Source organism: Staurois parvus, unplaced genomic scaffold (assembly GCF_062004578.1).
Source record: "Staurois parvus isolate SC_StPar_1 unplaced genomic scaffold, SC_StPar_1.0 ptg000077l, whole genome shotgun sequence".
Taxonomy (NCBI): domain Eukaryota; kingdom Metazoa; phylum Chordata; class Amphibia; order Anura; family Ranidae; genus Staurois; species Staurois parvus.
The window spans coordinates 4,700,873-4,724,954 of NW_028317873.1; the positions used below are offsets into that span (position 1 = coordinate 4,700,873).

The window sequence follows — 24,082 nt, forward strand, 5'->3', positions numbered from 1 at the left end:
GGCCCAAACCAAGTACTGAGTACATATGCATGCTTATACTTTTCAGAGGTCTGATATTGTTCTATGTACAATCCTTGTTTTATTGATTGCATGTAATATTCTCATTTTCTGAGATTGTGGATTTGGGGTTTTCATGAGCTGTAAGCCATAATCACAATTATGACAAATCACGGCTTGAACTATCTTGCTTTGCATGTAATGAATCTATCTCATATATTAGTTTCACCTTTTAAGTTGCATTACTGAAATAAATTAACTTTTGCACGATGTTCTAATTTTTCGAGTTTCACCTGTATTATTCTCCACTTTGATTGTTGGTCCCACCAGCCTTTTACCTGGTCTCATAGGTTTAGTACTTGAATTTTTTAAGTGATAGTACTTTTGATAATATCTTTTGTATTAGTCACTTATAAAAAGTGATCCTCAAACAGGTGACGAAAAACTCTCATTTAATTAAACAATGGGCATAATGTATGGGTACCTGTACATGATTAACAACCTATATGATGTAGAGGCATGATGAATGATTGTAGTGCACTTCCTGTCCTGCTGATAGGTCTTTACCAAACAGAAAGTGAGTGAAACTCTCCAAAACGGACAATTGTTTTTTGTTGATGTTCGTTTTCCTGTTGCAGACTTCCTGTATGGTGAAACTACTGTCAGCAGGACAGAAAGTAAAGAAAACGGTCTCAAACAGAGCCTCAATTAGCAGTAAAAACCCTACAGAAGTTCTAATCCTTCCCTATTCTATTCAAAACTAAAAAAAAAAAAAAGTTTTGGTTTAACGTGCACTTTAGTCACCAGTCCCACCGCTGCAATTTAAACTTGTGCGATTTCAGATGTGCTTTATGAAGACTTGTGAAGATTTTCAACGATTTTGTGCAATTTGCATTGCAATTTCCATTATATTCTATATATGTGAAATTGCAACAAAACTGCAAAAAATAAAGCAAGAACTTCTTTAGAAATCGTGCTGCAGCAAATCGCACATGGTAAGACACTGACATTCACTAGATGCGATTTCAGGTGCGACTTCAATTTCCAAATCGCACCGGTATGACTGGGCATTTAAAGCTGAACTCTGGGATCAGCAACAAGAGATAGGTATTCTTACTTAAATCTTGCTGTGCTTTGTGAATTTCTTCCAGATCTGTGCAGTAATCCACTGTGAAATGTTTTCTCTGCACAGGAGATTTCTGTAACAAAGATCAGTCACTGTTGCTCTCCTTGTGAGGGTGACTGGTCTTTTCCTGCAGGTTTCAGCAGGCAGACTGTAGTGGGTAGGGCCTACTGGGTCCTTTCCTCCTCTCTACTCCCTGCACAGCACAGTGATGATGTCAGTGGTACATTTAAAGTAATATCAGATTCTCCGGGAGCGTAACTGATGCTGCAAAGTGTTGGAGGTAGTTGGACTCTGTATGCTGCACTAGCTACTGTACCTTTGATTTCTCCAGTAAATATTTTTTACTTGTGAAAAAAAGTAATATCTGGGTTTGCAATAGCATCTGGTGCACACAAAGTAGATTTATATTTTGTGGCTATTGAGGAATATATTTAAAAGAATGTTTGTGTGCCTGGAGTTCTGCTTTAAGTATCCCTACATCTGAGTACATTTATTACCAGAAAAATAAACGGTTAATAAGATCTGAAAACTGAAGAATTTTTCCAAAATAAATAATTTTCAGGGAAAATCTTTAGAAATCAGGATCTTTCCCTGAAAATCACATACAGTATTTAGCAGTACTATCTGAAGAAGAAGAATGCCTCCCTAATGTGCTGAAGCCTTGGTGTGAGATAACCTTTTCTATAACCCTTGCACTTAGCGAACTAAATCCTCTTCCCTTCAGCCATAAGGACACTCACTTACCCCCAAACAGCCATTGTGCACTACTTCATAACATTGGGTGTTCAATACACATTTCATTGAAACTACACCACTAAACTGAATACCAATTGGCTTCTTCTATGAGTTACTATACTTGGCACACCATCAAGATGTATCACTTTGCACTGTATTACATATTGTACACCGACCTGTATGCAAGGGCGGACTGACCATTTGGAAACTCAGGTCAGTAGGGGGCCCCATGAGATGCCCCTGGTACCTTTTTCATAGGCTTTTTTGAGTTTGGGCAAGGACACAGGGGCCCCATGATCCTCTATTGCCCGGGGGCCCCATGAGTTGTCAGTCCGCCCCTGCCTGTATGGTTACAAGAATGTGTGTTTCTGATGTGTGCATGCGAGTATAGGTGAGAAATATGGTTAACTAAACATTGCACAAGTTCTGAGAACTTTGCTCAAGCATGCAGTATCAGACGACTAAACAGCTGTGTTAGGCAGGCCATAGATTAGCAAACTTTTTGCCAAATTGTCGGCCAATTAAAAAAAAAATAAAAAAAAAATCGGCCGATATTCGTACCGTTAGTGGGGAAAAATGTTGGCCGTTTTTCTTAATTTTAAGAGATTTTGAAAAATCGGCCAAGCTGGAAAATCTTGGGACGATTTGTTAGATCAGCCGATTTTCGCGGTAATTTATGGTCAACTCGGCCGTTCTTCTGGCCGATTTGACAATAAATTGACTATGAAGAAAAAAAAGTAATAGAAGAAATAGATTTTACGGAAGAAGAAGAAATAGAATATCAAGAAGAAGAATAGAAGAAAAGAGATGAAATAGATTTTGCAGAAGACAGAGAAGAAAAAAAGTTGCAACATTGTATCTATTTGTATGCATTTTGGATACAGTTGTTTCTATTCAAGTACAAATAGATACAATGTTGTTCCTCTTCTTCTTCTGCATAATCTATTTCTTCTGTCAAATATAATAGCGGGTCTCTATGCAGAGACACCGCTATTATATTAATTGACAGCCGTAGACGGGACTAAAACCCGCCGTTTTTTTTTTTTTTTACTTAGTGGCAACGTTGGTCGTCTGAACGACCAATTTACGATTTAAAAAAAAACAAAAAAAAAAACGGACAAATTTCACCACGTCTATGGCCTGCATTACTGGTGTAATTGAGTTTACCTTCTACTGAAAACTTCTCTCAAGATACAAACCTATTTGATTTTTGATGAACTTCTACGTAAACCTGAAGAGTTTCTAAATCAATAGGAAGAGCTTTTCTTAACTCCACTGCTGCTTCATCCATGACTTGTACAAGTTTCTTGCTAAAAATGGGAGCAATATTTGATAGTTAAATGAGAAGAATACAGTACTTTAAATCACCAAAAATGTTATGGTATTTTAATAAACAGTCTGTAAGGCAATAAACAAAGCAAAGAGGTGATCAAAGACGATGCGTCACTAACCTAAGGGATCCATTTACACAGCAGGTAAATGACTGTATAATGGCCATATCACTGGCAAAAAAAAAAACCTAGCACACATTTATCAAGCCCAGTGGCATGCTTTACAAATGTGCTCCACTGGCTTTGGGAGTCCAAAGCCAGTTGAGAGCAATAAAAATGAATAAAAACAGTGAAAAAAGACCCGTAAAAATCACATTACTCACATGACTAGCACTTTTCCATGCTGCAGGGGATGCATCGCGGGAGCGAAGGACAAGGTAAGCGCTGCAGGGACTCCCTGAGCAACGTCGCATGGTAAGTCCGAGTGTAGCTCGGGGTTACCGCTCTTGGTACTGAAATTTCACTCCGAGCTACACTCGGGAATACCGCCAGGGAGGTTAATGATGTTCTGAGATGCCTGCCCGAGTGCATTCGCCTGCAGTTATCCTGGAAAGTACTCATATGTTTATGACCTTTATACTAGAGGTCTAATATCTCCAGTAAGAGGCTGTGTTTGGTGTTGGAGCACCGAAGTATTCATGTGAAATGGATGGGTGGACTTTGCTTCTATTGTAGAGATTTTTTTTCCCCACTTTTAACCCCTTTAAGAGCTAGTTCACATTAGATGCAGTTCAGTGTGTTTTTTTTCTGCAAAAAAAATGCATGCACAGTGTTTTCCATGTATCCCAATGGCCCTAGTTCATACCAGTGCAGTCAGTTCCCGTCAGTTTCCGTCAGTTTCCGGAGCAGAAAGAAAAAGTAGAACATGCTGCATTTTTTCTGCACAGAACTGTACTGGAACATAGCAAACTGCACAGGAACAGAGTGAGGTGTGAACTGTAAGCAAAAAAGTATCTGGAATGCGTTTGTGTGGTGTGAACTAGCCCTAAGACCAGGCCTTTTCTGACACTTTTTGTTGTAAAAATCTGTATTTTTTGCTAGAAAATTACTTAGAACCCCAAAACATTATATACTTTTTTTTTTAAAGCAGACGTCCTAGAGAATAAAATGATGGGTGTTGTAATTTTAATGTCACACAGTGTTTGCGCAACAGTTTTTTAAATGCAGTTTTGTTTTTGTTTTTTTAAAATACAATTTTGTGAAATTTAATGCACAAAAACACAATATAATACCCAACTGTTTGATTAGATAAAAAGGATGATGATGTTACGCAGAGTAAATAAATAACAAACATGTCAGGCTTTAACCACTAGGGGACCACCCACAGTACATATACTGCTAAAAGGTGGCCCCTGTGCGCAGGATGACGTATATAAACGTGATCCTGCATTACGGGGTAGGGGGCGCACGACTGCCCTACCCGCGGCACAGATCACGGCCACGGGTGTCAATCACTGGGTCCCGGCCGGTGATTACCCGGCGATTGCCAGCAAACATTGACGGGGAGGAAGGCTGCATTGTTTTCAATGGAGCTCTTCCTCCCTGTCAGCTTCAGCACACTGTTTCGAGATCACAGTGTCAGAATGTCCGCCGCAGTCCCGCCATAAGTCGCTGATAGCCACTACTATTAGTATGTATATATATATATATATATATATATATATATATATATATATAAAATTCAGTATCTATACCGCCATTTGTAAACACTATAAAACTTTCACGTAAACCAAATAATTTACACGTATTGGGATTTTTTTTTTAGCAAAGACGTGTTGCAGAATACATTTTGGCCGAAATTTATGACAAAAATTGATTTTTAAATTTTTTTACTGGACATGTTTTATAGCAAAAAGTTCAAAATATTGTTTTTTTTCTCAAAATTGTCAGACTTTTTTTTTTTATAGCGCAAAAAATAAAAAAAAGACGCACAGGCAACAAATACCACCAAAAGAAAGCCCAATTCGTGGGAAAAAAAAAAAAAAAAAAGGATGTAAATTTCATTTTGATACAGCGTTGCACGTCCGCACAATTGTCAGTTAAAGTAACACAGAGTCATAACACAAACCACTTATGTAACCACTTTCTGACCGCCCTATAGCAGAAATACTGCTACAGGGCGGCACAGGTGTGCAAAATCCGCAGCCACCAAGAATTGGCACACAGGCCCGTAGAGCCCCTAGTATCCTTCCGGATGTGCTTGCAAAACCCGATTGGCAGCCCGCAAATTCTGCAGCACCCATACCACCTCCATTCACTGCCCAACCCGGAATTCAGGTGGAAATAACAAATTTAACTCCTCCCCTTGATTTTTTGGAGCTGTTTTTCACAGAAAAACTGTATGCATTGATTGTGGAGCATTTTATATGTACAACAATTTATCGCCGCCAACCAAAATTCATACCTTGCCAGACCATTCGCATGGAAACTCATTACGGTTTCCGAATTTATATTTTTTTGGGGCCTAACCCTCAACATGGGCATTACTAAAAAAAATTAATTGTGGTTGTATTGGTCCACAGACCTGATTCATCATATGTCCGTGTTCTCTGCTGCCATGGCCAGGCATATATATTAGAGTATAATGTGTTTCATGCATTTCAACGACAATACACTCCGTCGTCCTCAAAGTGACCCTGAATTTGACCGGGTACACAAAATTCAGCCCCTCATAAATCACCTTAACCAAAAATTTGCAGATGTCTATACTCCCCAGCAAAACATCTGCGTTGATGAGTCCCTCATTCATTTTTCTGGCTGCCTTGCATTCAATTTCTCCCCAGCAAGCATGCCAGATATGGGGTCAAGATGTAGAAGACCTGTGAGAAGGCAACAGGCTATACATATAAGTTTCGGATTTACGAGGGAAAAGATAGTCACGTGGAGCCCCCCAGATGCCCAGATTACATGGGGAGTAGTGGCAAGATAGTTTGGGACTTGGTGTCATCCTTTTTCCATATGGGGTACCACTTATACGTGGACATTTTTATTCAAGCGTGCCACTATTTAGAAATATGTAGAATCTTGGGACTGGCACATGTGGCAAAGTGTGACCTAATGTGTGCCCACCATTAGAAGTGGGTGGATGCAGGGTGGTATATTCTAATGGTGGGCATACCACACACTTTTTCTGGCAGAGATTTCTTCTCTTTTTTTCATTCAGTCCACAGGCTGCATACAAAAAAAAAAAAAAAGAAGAACATAGCACATACGGTAATACCTCGGTTTACGAATGCCTCTGGTAAAGTATTTTTCGGTTTACGAATGAAAATACATTGAAAATAATGCCTCGGTTTACGAATTTTTTACTAATTTATTTCACAATACGAAGTGTATGTCAGTGCTGATTTTTAAATGCAATTGCTGTCTTTTTTTTTTCTTCACAACATTAGCTGTCAGTTTCCTGGAGCTAAAGGATACTTTGTATCTTTTAAGAAACTGATAGCAAACATTCTATCTTTTAAACTAAAAGAAACTTTCTCTCTTCTGGATGGAGGGGGAAAGTAACTGCTGAATTTCTGAACTACTGTATAGTGAAGAAAAAAAAACAAAAAAAAAAATTACATTTAAAAACTGGCACCTGACAGCTGAGTGTAAAAGGATTTTTTTTTAATTGCTAGCAATTCTTTTACATTCAGCTGTCAGTGGGGAACCCCGCTGACAGCTGAAATATTAACACATGGTTGTCACTACTAAAATACCACGAGTTAATAAAATAACTCATGCGGTATTTTAGCAGCGTTTACTGTTTTTCTGACCTTCGGAATGGATTATTGGTTTTTAATGCATTCCTATGGGAAACAGTGTTTCGGTTTACAAATTTTTCGCTATACAAAATGTCCTGCAGAACAAATTAAATTTGTAAACCGAGGTACTGGTACATCAGGTTTCCATTGTGCACCATTATGACCTTCTAGCTGCCGGCGTCCTGACAACCAATGACATCATCAGTTGATAAGGAGGATGCCAGCTACCTGCACAGCATCCTAGTTTGACTCTCCCCTGCCCCTCTCCATCAGTATTGAAGTCACATTAAATCAGTGATGGAGAAAAACTGAGCGAGAAGAGAAACACTGGAATACTACGAATAAATCCCCTCTAATGTTGGGTGTCCTACATGTGTGGATGTTGCTGCGTTATATAAAACTATTAGAATAGCTTTTTTACATTTTAGCATGGGGTGCCTTTTTAAAATTATGGACAGTCTAGAGGCACCCCATTTTAGGATTGGGGTTCCTCAAGACTGTCCATAATTTCAAAGGATGCCTCAGGATTGTCCACAATTTTAAAGGGTGCCTTGACTGAAAAAAAGGTTGAGAAACACTGCCTTGAAGACTCTATTAGGCAGCATTCATAAGAGAACACTGGGGGAGATTTCCTAAAGCTGATTCACAAAGAATCTGGTGCATCTGTGCATGGGAGCCAATCAGCTTCTAACCTCAGCTTGTTCAATTAACCACTTCAATACCGGGCACTTTTACCCCCTTCCTGCCCAGGTCAATTTTCAACTTTCAGTGTTGTCACACTTTGAATGACAATTGTGCGGTCATGCAACACTGTACCCATAAAAAATGTTTTATCATTTTTTTCACACAAATAGAGCTTTCTTTTGGTGGTATTTAATCACCACTGAGGAAAGGAGTGAGAAAGTAGGCCAGGCAGGGGGAGGGGGCCATGGGAGAAAGGAAATGGTGGGGAGGGGGGGGGGGGAAGAGGAGCAGGACAGAGGAATAACAAAGTGCAGGTAGATGCGTGAGGACCAGCCGGTCCAGGATTCGGGACCCGGGTGCCAGGACCATCCAGAGAAAAGTCAGGAACTCTGGGCCTGGCGTGGCAATATAAAAGTACTCAAGGCCCCTGGAAGATCCATTCAACCCAGGTCAGAACAAGGGGAACCCATCGCCGGAGAGGTTTAGGAAAGAGAATGTCTCCAGTGCTGGACCCTCTCCTAGGAAGGACCAGGAAGTGGAGCCTGTGATCTGGCAATGGGGGACCGCGTTGGAGTGGAGCGCTTCTCCTCAAGAGGCAGTAGGTGTAGTGCAGACAGGACAGCTTGGGCTTCATCTGGAGTGTTCACCATATGGGTACGTCCTTTGTAGGCAAAGGCCAACTTGAACGGGTAGCCCCAGCGATAACGGATATGGTTAGCAAGGAGGGCCGACGTATAGGGCTTCATCAGGCGTCGTTTCACAATAGTGGTCTCAGACAAGTCGGTGAAGATCTGGTAACAGCCTTGGAACTGTAGATGAGAGTGTTCCCTGGCTGCCCACAGGAGGGTCTCTTTCGTGTGGTAGAAAGTGAATTTGATAATAATGTCCCAAGGAGGGCCATCAGCTTTTGTTGGGCCCAGTGCGCGGTAGACCTGACCAAATTCCAGGCGGTCGATGGGAATTGTCGGGACCAATTCCTGGAAAAGCGCCGTAGCCGTGGAAGTGAGATCAGTGATTGTCTCAGGGAGGCCTCTTTGACGCAGGTTTCCCCTGAGGGCCCAATTCTCAAAGTTCCCCAGTCGAAGCAAAGTAGAATCTAGCTCTTTTCTTAAGTCGGTGAGGTCCTGTTCATGGTTTTCCAGCACTGTCGCGACCACATCCATTTTGTCTTCTAGCTCATTAGTGCAGGAGCCAAGTTCCCTAATCTCTTTAGTGAGGTGGGTGGCGAGCTTCATGGTGGCCGCGGACAGTTCTGTCTGTAACATGGCCTTAAAACGGGCGAGGAGATCCACATCACTGAGGGGTTGAGCGTGGGCAAAAGGCTGTGGCTCCCCCTGGCTTTCCTCCATGCCAGAGGGTGGCTGAGAGTCATCCATCGGAAGGAGCAGGGGCGAGTCTGGACTCGAGGCTGGCGCCTCCAAGATGACGTCGGAAGGGAAGGCCTCGTCCCACTCACGACCTGTTCATCTGGCGCTGGACACCCGTGCGCTAGGCGGCTCCCCTCTGAAGACGTGCGTGCACGAAATGCATTAGGAGGAGCCACGTCACGCCGTTGACGTCATGCCGCCGGACAACCTTGAGCTCCGGCGGCCATCTTTAGATCTGGGACGGTTAGTCCATATACCTGTACCCACTGTTATTTTACTTGCTGATGCATCACTTTTAACTTTATTCTAATAAAATTGAATTTACCATACTACACTATGGAGATGTCCCCATTTTAACTCCCTGAGGAAGTTTTAACGTGCAGACACCTGACCATCCTATACCCAGAGAAGTGACCTTTCACCTAGGGAGCAGCACCCATGTAACCCCTTGGGGGACACTCTGGTAGATGGGCATGACGCCCTAAACATCTCTTGGGATCCTGCCGATGACAACCTAACCCTTAGAGGGAAGATATCCCCCATCCTTGGCTTGCTTTGATGACCGATTGGATTTGATACAGGAGCATTTTATATGCGCGTCTGGTGAGTGCGCATTCTATATATCACTTGCACAGTCACCGATCTCATGAAGCAAGCACCTTAAAGAACACCTCTAACTCATGAAATATTTATTGTCATTATCTTGTTACTTTTAAATATTTTAATATTCTTACATATTTTTACTTCATTCATATTTATATATTTTTTAGCGCTGCACGTGTTATATTGTATGATTAAGGTTTTTTGGTTACCTTCGTGCATAGCGGCTTTTACCATCTCCTTGTGCGCTCACATATCTTGTACTATTTATCTGGCTACACCAGTATGACCGCTTCTATTGCGAACAACAGAGCACAAATCACATGACAAGTCGCACCGCTGTGACCAGGGGCTAATTGTTTTGCCATTCCTATTGTTCTAATCCTAAGAAGGTGCTTCAATTTAGAAATGTTGTCTGAGTTGATCTAAAGTCTACTGCAGCGGTGGACTGACCATTTGGAAACTCGGGCACTGTCTGAGGGCCCGGGGTCAGTAGGGGGCCCCATGAGATGCCCCTGGTACCTTTTTCGGTACTTGTCTTTTAATTCACCGGATTTATTTAATATATATATATAGATTTATATCAGGGGCAGACTGACCATTTGGAACCTCGGGCACTGCCCAAGGGCCCGGGGTCAGTAGGGGGCCCCATGAGATTCCCCTGGTACCTTTTTCGGTACTTGTCTGTTAATTCACCAAATTTATTTAATATATATATATATATATATATATATATATATATATATATATATATATATATTTATACCAGGGGCGCACTGACCATTTGGAACCTTGGGCACTCCCCGAGGGCCTGGGGTCAGTAGGGGGCCCCATGAGATGCCCCTGGTACCTTTTTCAAAGGATTGTTTGAGTTTGGGCAAGGACACAGGAGCCCCATGATCCCCTATTGCCCGGGGGCCCCATGAGTTGTCAGTCCGCCCCTGATTTATATTTATATATAGACCCACTTTACTGACATCCTAGCTAAGTAATTAGTATTAAATAAAACTTTTAAACTATGTTAACTATATTGAATAAATAAATCCGGTGAATTAACAGACAAGTACCCCTTTTTCATAGGCTTTTTTGAGTTTGGGCAAGGACACAGGGGCCCCATGATCTCCTATTGCCCGGGGGCCCCATGATCCCCTATTACCCGGGGGCCCCATGATCCCCTATTGCCCTGGGGCCCCATGAGTTATCAGTCCGCCCCTGGTCTACTGCTTCGTTGTGACAGTCCTGGCCGGTGTAGACGTCACAGGCAGTGTGTGAAGTGAGGGGCTCATTAGAATGCCGGCCTGAGGAGGAGAGCAGTTTATGTTCCAGCAAAGTGTCTTACCGTGCCCAGTGTTTGAATAGGAAACCAAATGTGCCGCGCAGCTGCCTGAGAGGAGGTGACAGAGCAGCGCTTGGCTCCTCACACTGGAGATAAAAGTGTCTCCGCCGTGTACGGGGACTCCAACGGATTCTCCATTTTGCCGAAGACCGTCCTATTTACTCCTCAATACAGAGGACGCTAATCAAACCCTGATTTATCACCGACAGACCGCTTCCATTTTTTTCTGTAAACTATTTACACGACACAGGACTCATAAAAGAATTACCCGTCTACCAGCGTTTAATGTGCTAACCAGCCACAGGCCGGTCACCAAATCTCGCGATACTGCTCCAGGTTTGCCAATAGTGGTCTTTTGTGCACCGGAAGGAAGGAGTTCTCACTCATGACTTCCGGTGTTTAGTTGTTTTCATTTGTTAGTAGTAAATCAGTGGTTGTGTTACAACTATGGGCAAGAAACACAAGAAGCATAGGTCGGAATGGAGGTCCTACGACGCCGGTGAGCTCGGATCTCCCGGAGAGCAGTCTCAGTGTGTGTATCGATGGGGGGGATGGGATGCATTGAAGTGCTTACTATTATCTTTCATCTAATCCAAAGTGTCTGTAATTGTCATGTTTTCAGGACGTACTGGACTGCATATCGGGATGACTGGCTGCAATGATCAACACTCTCAGGAGGTGTCCCTATATTTATACACATATGAGGTAATATCTCTGTTTTTACTCGTTTCCTGTTCTGCTTGATACTATGTTGCAGGAAGTAGAGACTGTTTAACCCCTTGATGCCGACTGGAAGCAAATATGCAGCCTCTCCGCGTCTGGGCCTTGGCATGTGTATCAATAATCCACCCATAATCCCCATGAAGAAAAATAGGGATTCTCATATTCTTGTGATAAACATGTCCCATGTGTTCCCAGGCAGGTTTAACCGTTTCAATACCGGGCAATTTTACCCCTTCCTGCCCAGGCCAGTTTTCAGGTTTCAGCGCTCTCACATTTTGAATGACAATTGCGCGGTCATACAACATTGTACCCAAACTAAAATTTTATCATTTTCTTCACACAACTAGAGCTTTCTTTTGGTGGTATTTAATCACCGCTGGGGTTTTTATTTTTTGCTAAATTAACAAAAAAGACCGAAAATTTAAAAAAAAAAAACACGTTTTTCTTTGTTTCTGTTATAAAAGTTTGCAAATAAATAATTGTTCTTCATAAATTTAGGCCGAGATGTATTCTGCTACATGTCTTTGGTGAAAATAATCCAAATTAGGATGTATTTTATAGTTTGTAGGAAAGTTATAGAGTTCACAAACTATGGTATAGATCTGAATATTGATCAATCCTGAAGTACTGACAGCCAATCTAATTTCTTGAGGTCCAAGAATGTCAGAATAGTACAGATATCCCCCAAATGACCCATTTTTATAAAGTAGACAGTCCGATGTACTTCATAAGAGGCATGGCGAGTTTTTTGAAGTTGTATTTTTTTTGTCATAATTTTTCGGAAAATTAAAAAATTCAAAAAATTATTTTCACTATTTTTTTTTTTTTACATACTGTCACCAGTGCAGTACAGCGTCATCATATAACTGGCATGGCGGTGATCAGGGACACTGACTGGTGACAGTGTGAAAAAAAAAAAAAAAAAAAATATATATATATATATATATATATATATATATATATATATATATATATACAGTCATGGCCGAAATTGTTGGCACCCTTGATATTTTTCCTGACAATCAAGTATTTCACACAAAAAAGGTATTGCATTAACACATGTTTTGCTATACACATGTTTATTCCCTTTGTATGTATTGGAACAAATATAAAACAGAGGCAGAAAAGCAAATATGACATAATGTCACACAAAACCCCAAAAATGGGCTGGACAAAAGTATTGGCACCCTTAACTTAATATTTGGTTGCACACCCTTTGGAAAACATAACTGAAATCAGTCGCTTCCTATAACCATCAATAAGCTTCTGACACCTCTCACCCGGAATTTTGGACCACTCTTCCTTTGCAAACAGCTCCAGGTCTCTCTTATTGGAAGGACACCTTTTCCCAACAGCAATTTTAAGATCTCTCCACAGGTGTTCAATGGGATTTAGATCTGGGCTCATTGCTGGCCACTTCAGAACTCTCCAGCGCTTCTTTGCCATCCATTTCTGAGTGCTTTTTGACGTATGTTTGGGGTCATTGTCCTGCTGGAAGACCCAGGATCTTGGACGCAAACCCAGCTTTCTGACACTGGGCCCTACAGTGCGACCCAAAATCCTTTGGTAATCCTCAGATTTCATGATGCCTTGCACACAGTCAAGGCACCCAGTGCCAGAGGCAGCAAAACAACCCCAAAACATCATTGAACCTCCACCATATTTTACCGTAGGTACTGTGTTTTGTTCTTTGTAGGCCTCATTCCGTTTTCGGTAAACAGTAGAATGATGTGCTTTACCGAAAAGCTCTATCTTGGTCTCATCTGTCCACAAGACGTTTTCCCAGAAGGCTTTTGGCTTACTCAAGTACATTTTGGCAAACTGTAGTCTTGCTTTTTTATGTCTCTGTGTCAGCAGTGGGGTCCTCCTGGGTCTCCTGCCATAGCGTTTCATTTCATTTAAATGTCGACGGATAGTTCGCGCTGACACTGATGCTCCCTGAGCCTGCAGGACAGCTTGAATGTCTTTGGAACATGTTTGGGGCTGCTTATCCACCATCCGGACTATTCTGCGTTGCAATCTTTCATCAATTTTCCTCATCCGTCCACGACCAGGGAGATTAGCTACAGTGCCATGGGTTGCAAACTTCTTGATAATGTTGCGCACTGTGGACAAAGGCAAATCTAGTTCTCTGGAGATGGACTTGTAACCTTGAGATTGTTGATATTTTGCCACAATTTTGGTTCTCAGGTCCTCAGACAGTTCTCGTCTCCTCTTTCTGTTGTCCATGCTTAGTGTGGCACAGACAGACACACAATGCAAAGGTTAAGTGAACGTCTCTCCTTTTTATCTGCTTTCAGGTGTGATTTCTATATTGCCCACACCTGTTACTTGCCCCAGGTGAGTTTACAGGAGCATCACATGCTTGTAACATTCTTATTTATCCGCAGTTGTGAAAGGGTGCCAATACTTTTGTCCAGCCCATTTTTGGAGGTTTGTGTGACATTATGTCGAATTTGCTTTCTTTCCTCCCTTTTTTTGTTTTGTCCCAATACACACAAAGGGAATAAACATGTGTATAGCAAAACATGTGTTAATGCAATACGTTTCGTGAGAAATACATGATTTCCTGGAGAAATATCAAGGGTGCCAACAATTTCGGCCATGACTGTATATAACTTTTTTTTTTTTTTAATTAAATTTTTTTTATTTTTTTAAGATTTTTTTAAGATTTCACTATGTCCAAAGTAGTACAATGTTAACATAGTAACATTGTACTACTTTGGGGAAGTGATCAGTATTTTATTTTTTTTTTACACAATTTGCTTATAGCAAAGAATTACTTTGCTATAAGCAAGCATTTACCTGAATGACATCGATTCATTCAGGGTTTTTTTTTTTTTTGTGCTTAGCTGTGATTTGGCCACAGCTAATCACATGACATGTGCATGTGATTAGCTGTGACCATTCACAGCTAGACACTAGTATACAATGGATGGCATGAATGAAGCCATCCATTGTATACAACTGTCATGTGACCTGCTGTGATTGGTCACAGCAGGACACATGGTACCGGCAACGGGTCCGGTACTCAGATCTGTCATCGTCCGTGTCCGAGGTACACAGCTGGTGACAGTTTGCGCCGCTGCGTGGCTCTGCAAGCGCGCAAACTGCGCATGTGCGGGAGGACGCCATATGGCAGCCTCCCGGAAAGCTAATGCATTTTTGGAGACGCCATTTGGCCATATGCCGGGCGTCAAATGGTTAACCATGATATTTCACCCATAATCCCCATGTGGAAAAATAACTATTTTCATATTCTTATCCGAAACAGGTAAAATATGGTCCTTGGTATGTGTATGCACAATTTTCCACCCATAATCCCCATGTGGGAAAAAAATATAAATGCATTTGCTTATCCAAAATAGGTTAAATATGTTCGTTGTTAAGTGTAACCATAATATTTGCCCCATAATCCACATATATAAAAGTAATTTCCCCCATATTCTTATCTAAAAAGATGAAATGTATTATGTGGTATGTGTCACCGTTATATTTCATCCATAATACCCATGCAGATCAATAATAACCACGTTGTTATCAGAAAAGCATCAATTTTTTTCCTTGGCGTTTGTAATTTATTATCTTCATTTTTTTAACCAATTGCCGCCCGGCCTATAGCCAGATGGCGGCCGGGCGAACAGCTCGTCCCTCCGGGTGGACGCCATATGGTGCCTGCCCGCAGGACCGATCTGTCACCGGCCGTGTACCTCGGACACGACAGATGACAAATCTGTGTACTCACCACCTTTGCCAGAACCATGTGACCTGCTGTGACCAATCACAGCAGGTCACATGACAGTTGTGTGCAGTGGATGGCTTCCTTTGTATACAAGTGTGTCTAGCTGTGAATGGTCACAGCGATCACATGCACAAGCTGGGCCAATCACAGCCCATCTGTATCATGTAATTAGCCGTGGCCAAATCACAGCTAAGCACAAAAAAAAAACCCTGAATGAATCGATGTCATTCAGGTAAATGCTTGATTATAGCAAAGTAATTCTTTACTGTAAGCAAATTGTGTAAAAAAAAAAAAAAAAAAAAAAAAAAAAAAAATCAAATACTGATCACTTCCCCAAAGTAGTAGTAGTTACTATGGTAACATTATACTACTTTGGTCATAGTGAAATATGAAAAAAAATCTTGAAAAAAATGCAATAAAAAATTAAAACAAATAAAAAAAAAAAAAATCTTTTTTTTTTTTTTTCGTACTGTCACCAGTCAGTGTCCCTGATCACCGCCATGCCAGTTATATGATGACACTGTACTGCACTGGTGACAGTATGTAAAAAAATAAAATAATAGAAAATAATTTTTTAAATTTTTTCGAAAAATGATGGCAAAAAAATTACAACTTCAGAAAACTCGCCATGCCTCTTATAAAATGCGTTGGACTGTCTACTTTGCAAAAAGGGGTCATTTGGGGATATCTGTACTGTTCTGACATTCTTGGACCTCAAGAAATTAGACTGGCCGTCAATATTTCAGGATTGATCAATTTCCAGATATCTCCCATAGTTTGTGAACTCTATAACTTTCCTACAGACTAAATAATAAATACTAATTTGGGTTATTTTCACCAAAGACATGTAGCAGAATACATCTCGGCCTAAATTTATGAAGAACAATTATTTATTTGCAAACTTTTATAACAGAAACAAAGAAAAACGTTTATTTTTTCAAAATTTTCGGTCCTTTTTTGTTAATTTAGCAAAAAATAAAAACCCCAGCGGTGATTAAATACCACCAAAAGAAAGTTCTAGTTATGTGAAGAAAATGATAAAATTTTAGTTTGGGTACAATGTTGTATGACCGCGCAATTGTCATTCAAAGTGTGAGAGCGCTGAAACATGAAAAATGGCCTGGGCAGGAAGGGGTAAAAGTGCCCGGTATGGAATCTGTTAAACTTTTTGCAGGTTCCCAATAAAACTGTTCGAAATGTAGTGTTTTACACATACATGTACTGTATGAAATCAGTAAATATATGTTGAGTAATGTTTCCATTATTTCTGTATAATTTACTATGATTCCACTGTACAGCTGCATATATATCAGCAAGCAAAGAGTTAACCCTTTGAGGACCAAGGGACGTATTTGTCCCATGTTTGTAATTCCGTGTATCATCTGATTAAGAACTTAAAACTCTTTTTTTTTTTTTTTTGGTTTGAGTCAAAATATTAGTTCTTATCAACAAACAACAAATAGATCTAGCTTTTTGCCAATTATTTCATGAAATGGCTTAGTTACACCAACTGAAGTGTACGAACTTTAAAAACAAAAAAATTGATTCTTTTGGCGTTCCAAAACCTTACGGTCATCAAAGGGTTAAACATTAACCACTACTTCTTGCAACATAGTATCAAGCAGAAAAGAAAACATATGAGTTAAAATGGGAGTTATTACCATCTATGTGTGTAAAAATATAGTGACACCTAATGGGAGTGTTGAGCATTGCAGCCAATAATCCAATCCACCCATCATCCCAATATGCAGTTTAGTACGTTTCCATCTTTTCTGCTAATTATGACTTAATCTGGGAATGTTTGTAGGTTTTTATGTAGTCTCTTAGCGTATGCTTTGTGCTGAAAGCAGTGTCAAACCCCAAAACAAAATAGAAATCTATTGCAGCTTACTAATCCATAAGGCTGTATTCACACATACTGCTGTGACCAGCATTTTCCCGCACTGAATGAACACAGGTCACCGCTAAGACGCACACAAACCTTTTGTTTTACAAAACCCCATGTTTGTTATTGGGGTTTATTTACTAAAGCTGGAGAATGCAAAATTAGATGCCTTCTGCAGCTTCCAGGTTTTATTGTCAATCCTTAATTGAACAAGCTGAGGTGGTGCACCAGATTCTAAATGAACCAGTTTTAGTAAATCTCCCCCTATGTATCCTGTTCACATGGCAATGCAGCCTGGAGGTGTGGTGGTGTGAGCTGTGACAAAATGCGGACATGTTGCAGATAATTGCAGCACAGGGGAAGACACCACAGGGTTTATTTACTAAAGCTGGAGAGTGCAAAATCAGACTCGCTTCTGCATAGAAACCAATCAGCTTCCAGGTTTCATTGCCAAAGCTTCATTGAACAAGCTGAGGTTAGAAGCTGATTGGTTTCTATGCAGAAGTGAGCCTGATTTTGCACTCTCCAGCTTTAGTAAATAAACCCCCACATGTCACCGCACACCAGTGCTACACACCATGCTGCTGTCTGCTGACAGGAATGAAGTGTCACTTTATACACTTAAAATAATGTTCCCAAATAAAAGGAACCATGTGATGTGCTGAACGCTCATCAAACCGCCCCCTACCACTAGCTGATTGCAGTTGAAACTAAGAGCTGCTCACCCACTAAATTTCTGCGGTTTAGAGTGTAGGAATTGTGAACTGGCCCTAAGTTTGGTGGCTGCATTTGGTTTGGTTTTGTTCTTTTAGGCTTTTATCCTTTTACTTTCATATTGTGATCTTGCCAGTAGCACATTTCCTGTGTTAGAGTGTCCCCAAATTCCTGACCATCATCTGGCTCAGCCTCCCAGCGCACCACTGAGAGCCTGAGCCAGCCGCTCCCGCCCCCTCCAAGGCCCAGCGCTCCAGTGAGAACTGGAGGAGTGGGGACAGAATGATGACTGACTGACAGTCGCTGCTCTCTGCTCGGAGCGGACCCAGCGGCCTTTGATTGCTCAGCTGTCTGTGTAGAGCAAGCGGGGCCCAGATGCAGCATCTGATCAATGCTGCAGTCATCTAGGGGAGTATGTATGCTTATTATTTTGGAATCGCACACTTCTCTTTTAAGCGTATATTTGTGTTTGGGAAATGTGCCATTGTTGATATCAATGAATATCTGTTGATGTCTAATATTAAAGTATAACTAATTGCAAAAATGTTTTGTTTAGTTGTGGATAGAGTGGAGAGGGGTTACAACACCTATCAGGTTTCTATTGCTGCCTGTTCCCGTTAGGAAGGTTAACCCACTCTATTTGTGTACATTTATCACTGAAAGTAAAAGAAAATCCCAAAATTTGGCTTTTCACCAGAGCTAGAATAGAGAGGAAATCTTCCAATGGGCATCCTAGCTCTGGTGACTCTGGGGATAACCAAGGATTTCCTTATTTTGGTGGGATTATTTCTCACTTCTGGTTTTTGTTAGGGGATAGGAAGTGAAGGAAAATATCCACAATGGGACACCAATGGCAAAATTGACAGGGGGGGTTATAACCCTCCCTTACTCTATCCAAAATGGAAAAAAAATTTGCTTTAGTTCTACTTTAAAGTAAAATTAAAGTCCAAACTTTTTTTGTTTCGAATAAAGTGGAGAGGGATTAGAACCCTTGACAGGTTTTTATTGCTATCTGTGCCCCTGTTAACCCTTTGAGGACCAAGGGACGTATTTGTCCCATGTTTTTAATTGCGTGTATCATCTGATTAAGAACTTAAAACTCTTTTTTTTTTTTTTTTTTTTTTGGTTTGAGTCAAAATATTAGTTCTTATCAACAAACAACAAATGGATCTAGATTTTTGCCAATTATTTCATGAAATGGCTTAGTTACAGCAACTGAAGTGTACGAACTTTAAAAACAAAAAAATTGATTCTTTTGGCGTTCCAAAATCTTACGGTCCTCAAAGGGTTAAGGAGATTCACCCTCTCTATTTGTTTTGTTTGAAAGTGAAAGTATAAGAAAATCCCAAATTTTGGTTGGCCCCAAAAAAAGTAATAGAGGGGAAATCTTCTAATGGGTATACTCGTTCTGGTGATTTCCTCTCACTTCCTGTTTGGCTATATGACAGGAAGTGAAATCTCTGCAATGGGACATGGATGGGAAAAAAAAATCTGACAGGGGTTATAACCTCCCTTGGCTCTGTCCAAAATACAAGTTTTGGCTATAGTTCTACTTTGTGTTTGCAAGAAGCAGCCTTTCAGAAGGGGTTAAATTAAAGATGGTCAAGCTTTTCATTGTGAAGCGAGCATAATGTTTCATTCAAAGTAGTACTTTTGTACCAAACGATCCGGTGCAGGCACTGCATTTGTGATCTGCGTTTGTGGTGTCATTAACATTGCACCAATAGCTGCTGCAGATCACAACAGCAGTGCATTCTGAATGTGGTACGGGAAACCCACTTCACATTCTAGTGTGAATGGGCCCTCAGGCTGTATGTTAAAATGTATCTAAACACAAGATCAAAAATATAATGTTTTGCAGTTTACCAGCGCTTGGATGTTATGGCTTCATTAGTTTCTCTTTATAATCTTCCAGGACAACAACTTGAGAGATGATTGCTTCTACCCTCTACAAGAGAAACAAACAGTCCCTCAGTTTGGTTTGCGTTTTCTTACATCCAGGAGAGCACCATAGCATTGCATAATTTCCAGACAGGATGTATTATGACTTCTGCCTGCACCAGCACTGGCAAAAAATGGCAGTCTCAGACAAAGGGCAGGAATTGATAACACCCTGCAGGATGTAGCTCAGCAAATTTGTAGGGGTGAACAAGACCTGCAAGCAGGAAAAGGACACAAGTCTAACAAATCATCTGACCTGCTCCTACCCCAACCTCTGTGCTTAGGTCCCACATGCATGCAGAAATCAGTAGTGGAAACATCCTAGTTGCTGAAGGTGTTTAAGGGCTCTTTAAGGACTGTTCAACATTCCAATCCTTTAGAGTAGTCTTACATGACTTTAAACCTTTGTCTGTCCCACTAGCTATGGTTTGGTTTTGTCTGCAAGGCAATGTAACAGTGTTGTTTCTCCATCCTCATTACAAGAGGAGGAAGCCCCCAATTCAAGAAATTCATGGTAGGAAGGGCAGATAGACCAATTCCAGACAGGGGAGAACAAAACCTGTAGGCATCGCTTGGAAGTAGATAGGATGTACCGAGGATTACAAGAGCAACAAAAGAGGGTATTTACCTTCAATTACTTTAAGTAAAATCTTGAGGGAATGAAAACGATAAGAAAATAAATTCATATCAGGTCATGGAAGAGAAGGGTTCCTTTTATTAAGGATTATTAAGAAAAAAATCTTGTGCTCTAATTTATATGCTGGATTTTTACAAGTATCTGAGAATGTTGTCTTGTCCTTTTGAGTACTTGGGCACTATCAAGGACCAGATATACAACAAAGAAGAAACCCTTCTTATCCATAGCTCTAGCAACACCATTTGTTGCAAGAAATTTGGATGCTTAAATGAACCATAATTGGACATTTTGTCCAGGAAAATCAAGCAAAGTAAGTAATGGAATAATTACAGTTGGTATCTAAGGCGGTTTCATCTTTTGCAGATGCTATAGCAGTGTCTGTTAGGCTTCAGCCAACTTTACTTGCTTTGCTTAATTCAGCTAGAAGAGACATCTGGCTAAAGTCATGGAACGGGCCCATGTGCTCCAAAAACAAGCCCTTTGAAGGCAACCTACTCTTCGGTACACGACTAGACTCTCTTATTCAGATCTGCTAAACAGATAGAGAATACGGAACTAGAAATGTTATTTTCGCACATGCCAGTTGCAGCATAAACAGGGATCCAAAAGCCAAGACACAAACAAGAAATTGGCCTTAGGCAAGGCCTATAGTGGGCCTGTTCATTTATACAGAATCTACCAAAAACAGCCAATGACGCTTGGGTCAGCTTTGGGTGAGAGGCTTTCCCATCATCAATTGAAAGCTCACTTGTATTATAGCTGTTAAGAGACAGGTATTGTCTAGAATTTCCAGCTCCTTCTCAAAAGGCTTTTTTTTTCTTACCAGACCACCAAGAAACTGAAAGAAAGTAGAGGCTCTAACAGCATCCATGCTTTTTGCCAACAAAGTGGGTCTTGTTCACAGATCTGTTTATTTAGACAGCATATAGGAAAGTAGAATGTTTCTTCTCACTTGGTAAATAAATCGTTCTCTGCGAGTTGGTGTGTTGTCTGAAATTGGAATTTCATCCCTTCATGACAGCTTTCTTAGCTCCCACCCTTGGATGAAGGTCCAATTCTTTTTATTTTTGCCTTTTGCGTTGGTGGAGGTTATCTACTTTTAATCTCAAATGAGGGGATTTAAATCTGTCTTGAGTTTCCTATTAAGTTTATAACCAGTTGTCTCTGAAGTTGCTGTCTTGGAAGATTCCTAAAATACCAGGCAACAGGACTAACAGGGAATTTATTCAGGCATTTTTTTAATTTATTTTAACTTGGTGATCCTGCTGGTAACACACTTCTTGCTCTAAGGTAACAACTCTTACCATGGTGTATCTGGAGGAGGAGCACTCTAGGACAAGAAGTGTGTTAAAACTACTGAACATCTCCTCTCCTAATATTCTTAAAATGGGGATGGATGGGTTGTTGTTTAGCATTCAACACAAAGAACTTCAAACAATGCTAACTACAGCACAGGCAAAGAGAACAGAAAATGATCAGCTTACTAGATTTTTGACAGGATCAACCAGTATTTCTTCCTCTGTCTTTCACTGAGGGATACAGCATTATGGATAGACCACTGGGTAAATTGCCACCTATGGGGAGATTAGAAACGGGCTTGTAAATTCAATCTGGTGGCTATATTCAGCATCTGCTACCAAGCTTTAGTTTATTTCATTGTCCAAAGGACATCTTTACTCTGTTGTTTCAAAAGTTGTTTTGCTTGAATTGTCTTCAATCAGACAACTGCCGGTAGATACAAACTAGATATTTCAATCCTGGTAGTCTCTCCAGTCAGCCACTGAGCTAAGTTTTTCTTCTAATGAGCTAAATGTAACACCCTGCGTTGGACAGCTTGCATGTCTAAAAGCTGCTTGTGCTATATGGGCCTCTGCGAGGGTGGCATGAAGGATCCCAAAATCTGCATTTTTCCCCAATCTGAAGAGCTGCTGGAACCCCTTATTAGGCACCCCTGTCCAAGGCTTGGTTCACGTTACTGTGTGTCATGGAACACACGCAAAATTGCGCTGATTCCTGACACGCAGACAAATGTTCTCCTCTTTAGGGGTACCCCATACATTGGCAAACGTGGGGTGTTTTGGGTGTCGTGCAATTTAAAACTAAGTTTAGGGACGACTTTCCCTCGATTTGTGCAGGTAAGGCAGCCTATTGAAATGAGTGGGCTGCATTACACACAGGCACACAGATGTGAACTAAGGGCCTGTTCACCTGTGAGGTTGGAGGATGGTAAAAGCACGCAATTGAGCTGCTTTTACCACCCCCAACTACTCCCCCTTTAGCTGCAGAAACAGTTGGGGGTATACATATGTTGTTGCCGCAGCTGGAAGTATACCTCCAGGTGAATGGAGTTGAACGACAACCACCCCGCAACTGTGTGTGCAGACAGGAAGCAACAACAAACCGCTTTGTACACAAAATCAATGTAAAAGCAACCATGCCCCTATATAATATTATACAATTCTAATGTGCCTCTCACAGGGTTACAGGATCTGCATAGCATATGTAAGGCTGGTAAATGATTTGGCTGGTGTCCCCATTTTCAATGGTAACCTGTCAGGCAACAAGAAGCTGGAAAAGGGAGTTTGTTACAAACTGCACCTCCTCCAAAGTGGGCTCATTTACAAGGTTAGGCTCTCCCACTCACTACAAAGGGATGAGCTGGGCCAAGAGGCAGAAAATAAGCAATCAGTAGCCACAGAAATCCAAGGCCATAATTAATAACAAATGACATAACAAAAGGGCAGTGAGATGGGAAAAGCTAACACCAAATAACAAAAAAACAACAATGGATATAAATAAAAAGGGAGTCCACTTTTATGCCATCCCAGTTAGTGTGATATTGTTCTGGAAGTCGATCAATGCGTCACATCAATGGACAGTTGTCAGCCATAGCTATTCTTTTTAAATGGCTGTTGCCAAATTGCTTCCCAATTCTCACCATAGCCCAAGAGGCAACTCATGTTGCTCCACCGGTCAAGTCCCCATCTCAAACCACTGGATTTCAGTGTAGTCCCTTTTTGTTTTAGAGAAAATGTTTAAGCCCTATCTGACCTTGTTCAAAAAGGTGGCTTTTTTTTGTTGGACCTTGGATGTTACTTTGTCCAGGAAGGCCTCAAAGTTGGCCTCCTTGTTTTGAAAAGGTCCCCATCCTTATCTTTTAGGCCTAGGCTCTCCTTTTTGCCTAATTTGTCCTTTATTCCTTCTTAATGAGGACTTTATGCTTCTTTCTCTTTACCTAGGTCCAGCCCATTTGAAAGAGAGTGCCCTGCCTTCCCTGGACTAGGTCCACCTGAATTTTGTTGCTTCTATTAAAAAATTAGATTTCTTGTTTGTTGTAGCAGATGTTCCCCTGTAAGGGTTCTGAATTGTATTCTGCAATTATTTCTAGATAGATCTGTCCAACAATATTTCAAGCCTGCTCACCAAAGCAACTGAATCCACCTCCATCTGTCTGTGCACATTCCACTGGAGCAGTTTTCTGTTTTTAAGAATCTGTGTTTTAAGTTGACAACACGATC

General features: G+C 40.9%; 2 protein-coding genes across 10 annotated transcripts in view; one reads left to right on the forward strand and one right to left on the reverse strand.

The window, feature by feature from the left end:
• The window catches only part of TRIP13 (thyroid hormone receptor interactor 13), a 93,246-nt gene extending 82,180 nt beyond the window's left edge, over nt 1-11,066 (reverse strand). Inside the window, exons 1-2 of the mRNA XM_089669466.1 lie at nt 10,926-11,066; nt 3,058-3,168 (exon numbers count right to left, since the gene is read on the reverse strand). Coding sequence (XP_089525592.1) covers nt 3,058-3,149 — 92 coding nt within the window. The 5' untranslated portion in view covers nt 3,150-3,168; nt 10,926-11,066. The remainder of the gene's footprint in view (nt 1-3,057; nt 3,169-10,925) is intronic.
• Nucleotides 11,067-11,283: 217 nt separating this feature from the next.
• The window catches only part of BRD9 (bromodomain containing 9), a 52,214-nt gene continuing 39,415 nt past the window's right edge, over nt 11,284-24,082 (forward strand). For 7 of the 9 annotated variants that reach the window (XM_089669468.1, XM_089669471.1, XM_089669472.1 and 4 more), the window contains exon 1: nt 11,297-11,454. In XM_089669468.1, coding sequence (XP_089525594.1) covers nt 11,370-11,454 — 85 coding nt within the window. In that variant the 5' untranslated portion in view covers nt 11,297-11,369. Of the gene's footprint in view, nt 11,455-17,117; nt 17,143-24,082 lie in introns of those variants that run through there. The other 2 variants (XM_089669470.1, XM_089669474.1) reach the window with 2 other exon arrangements.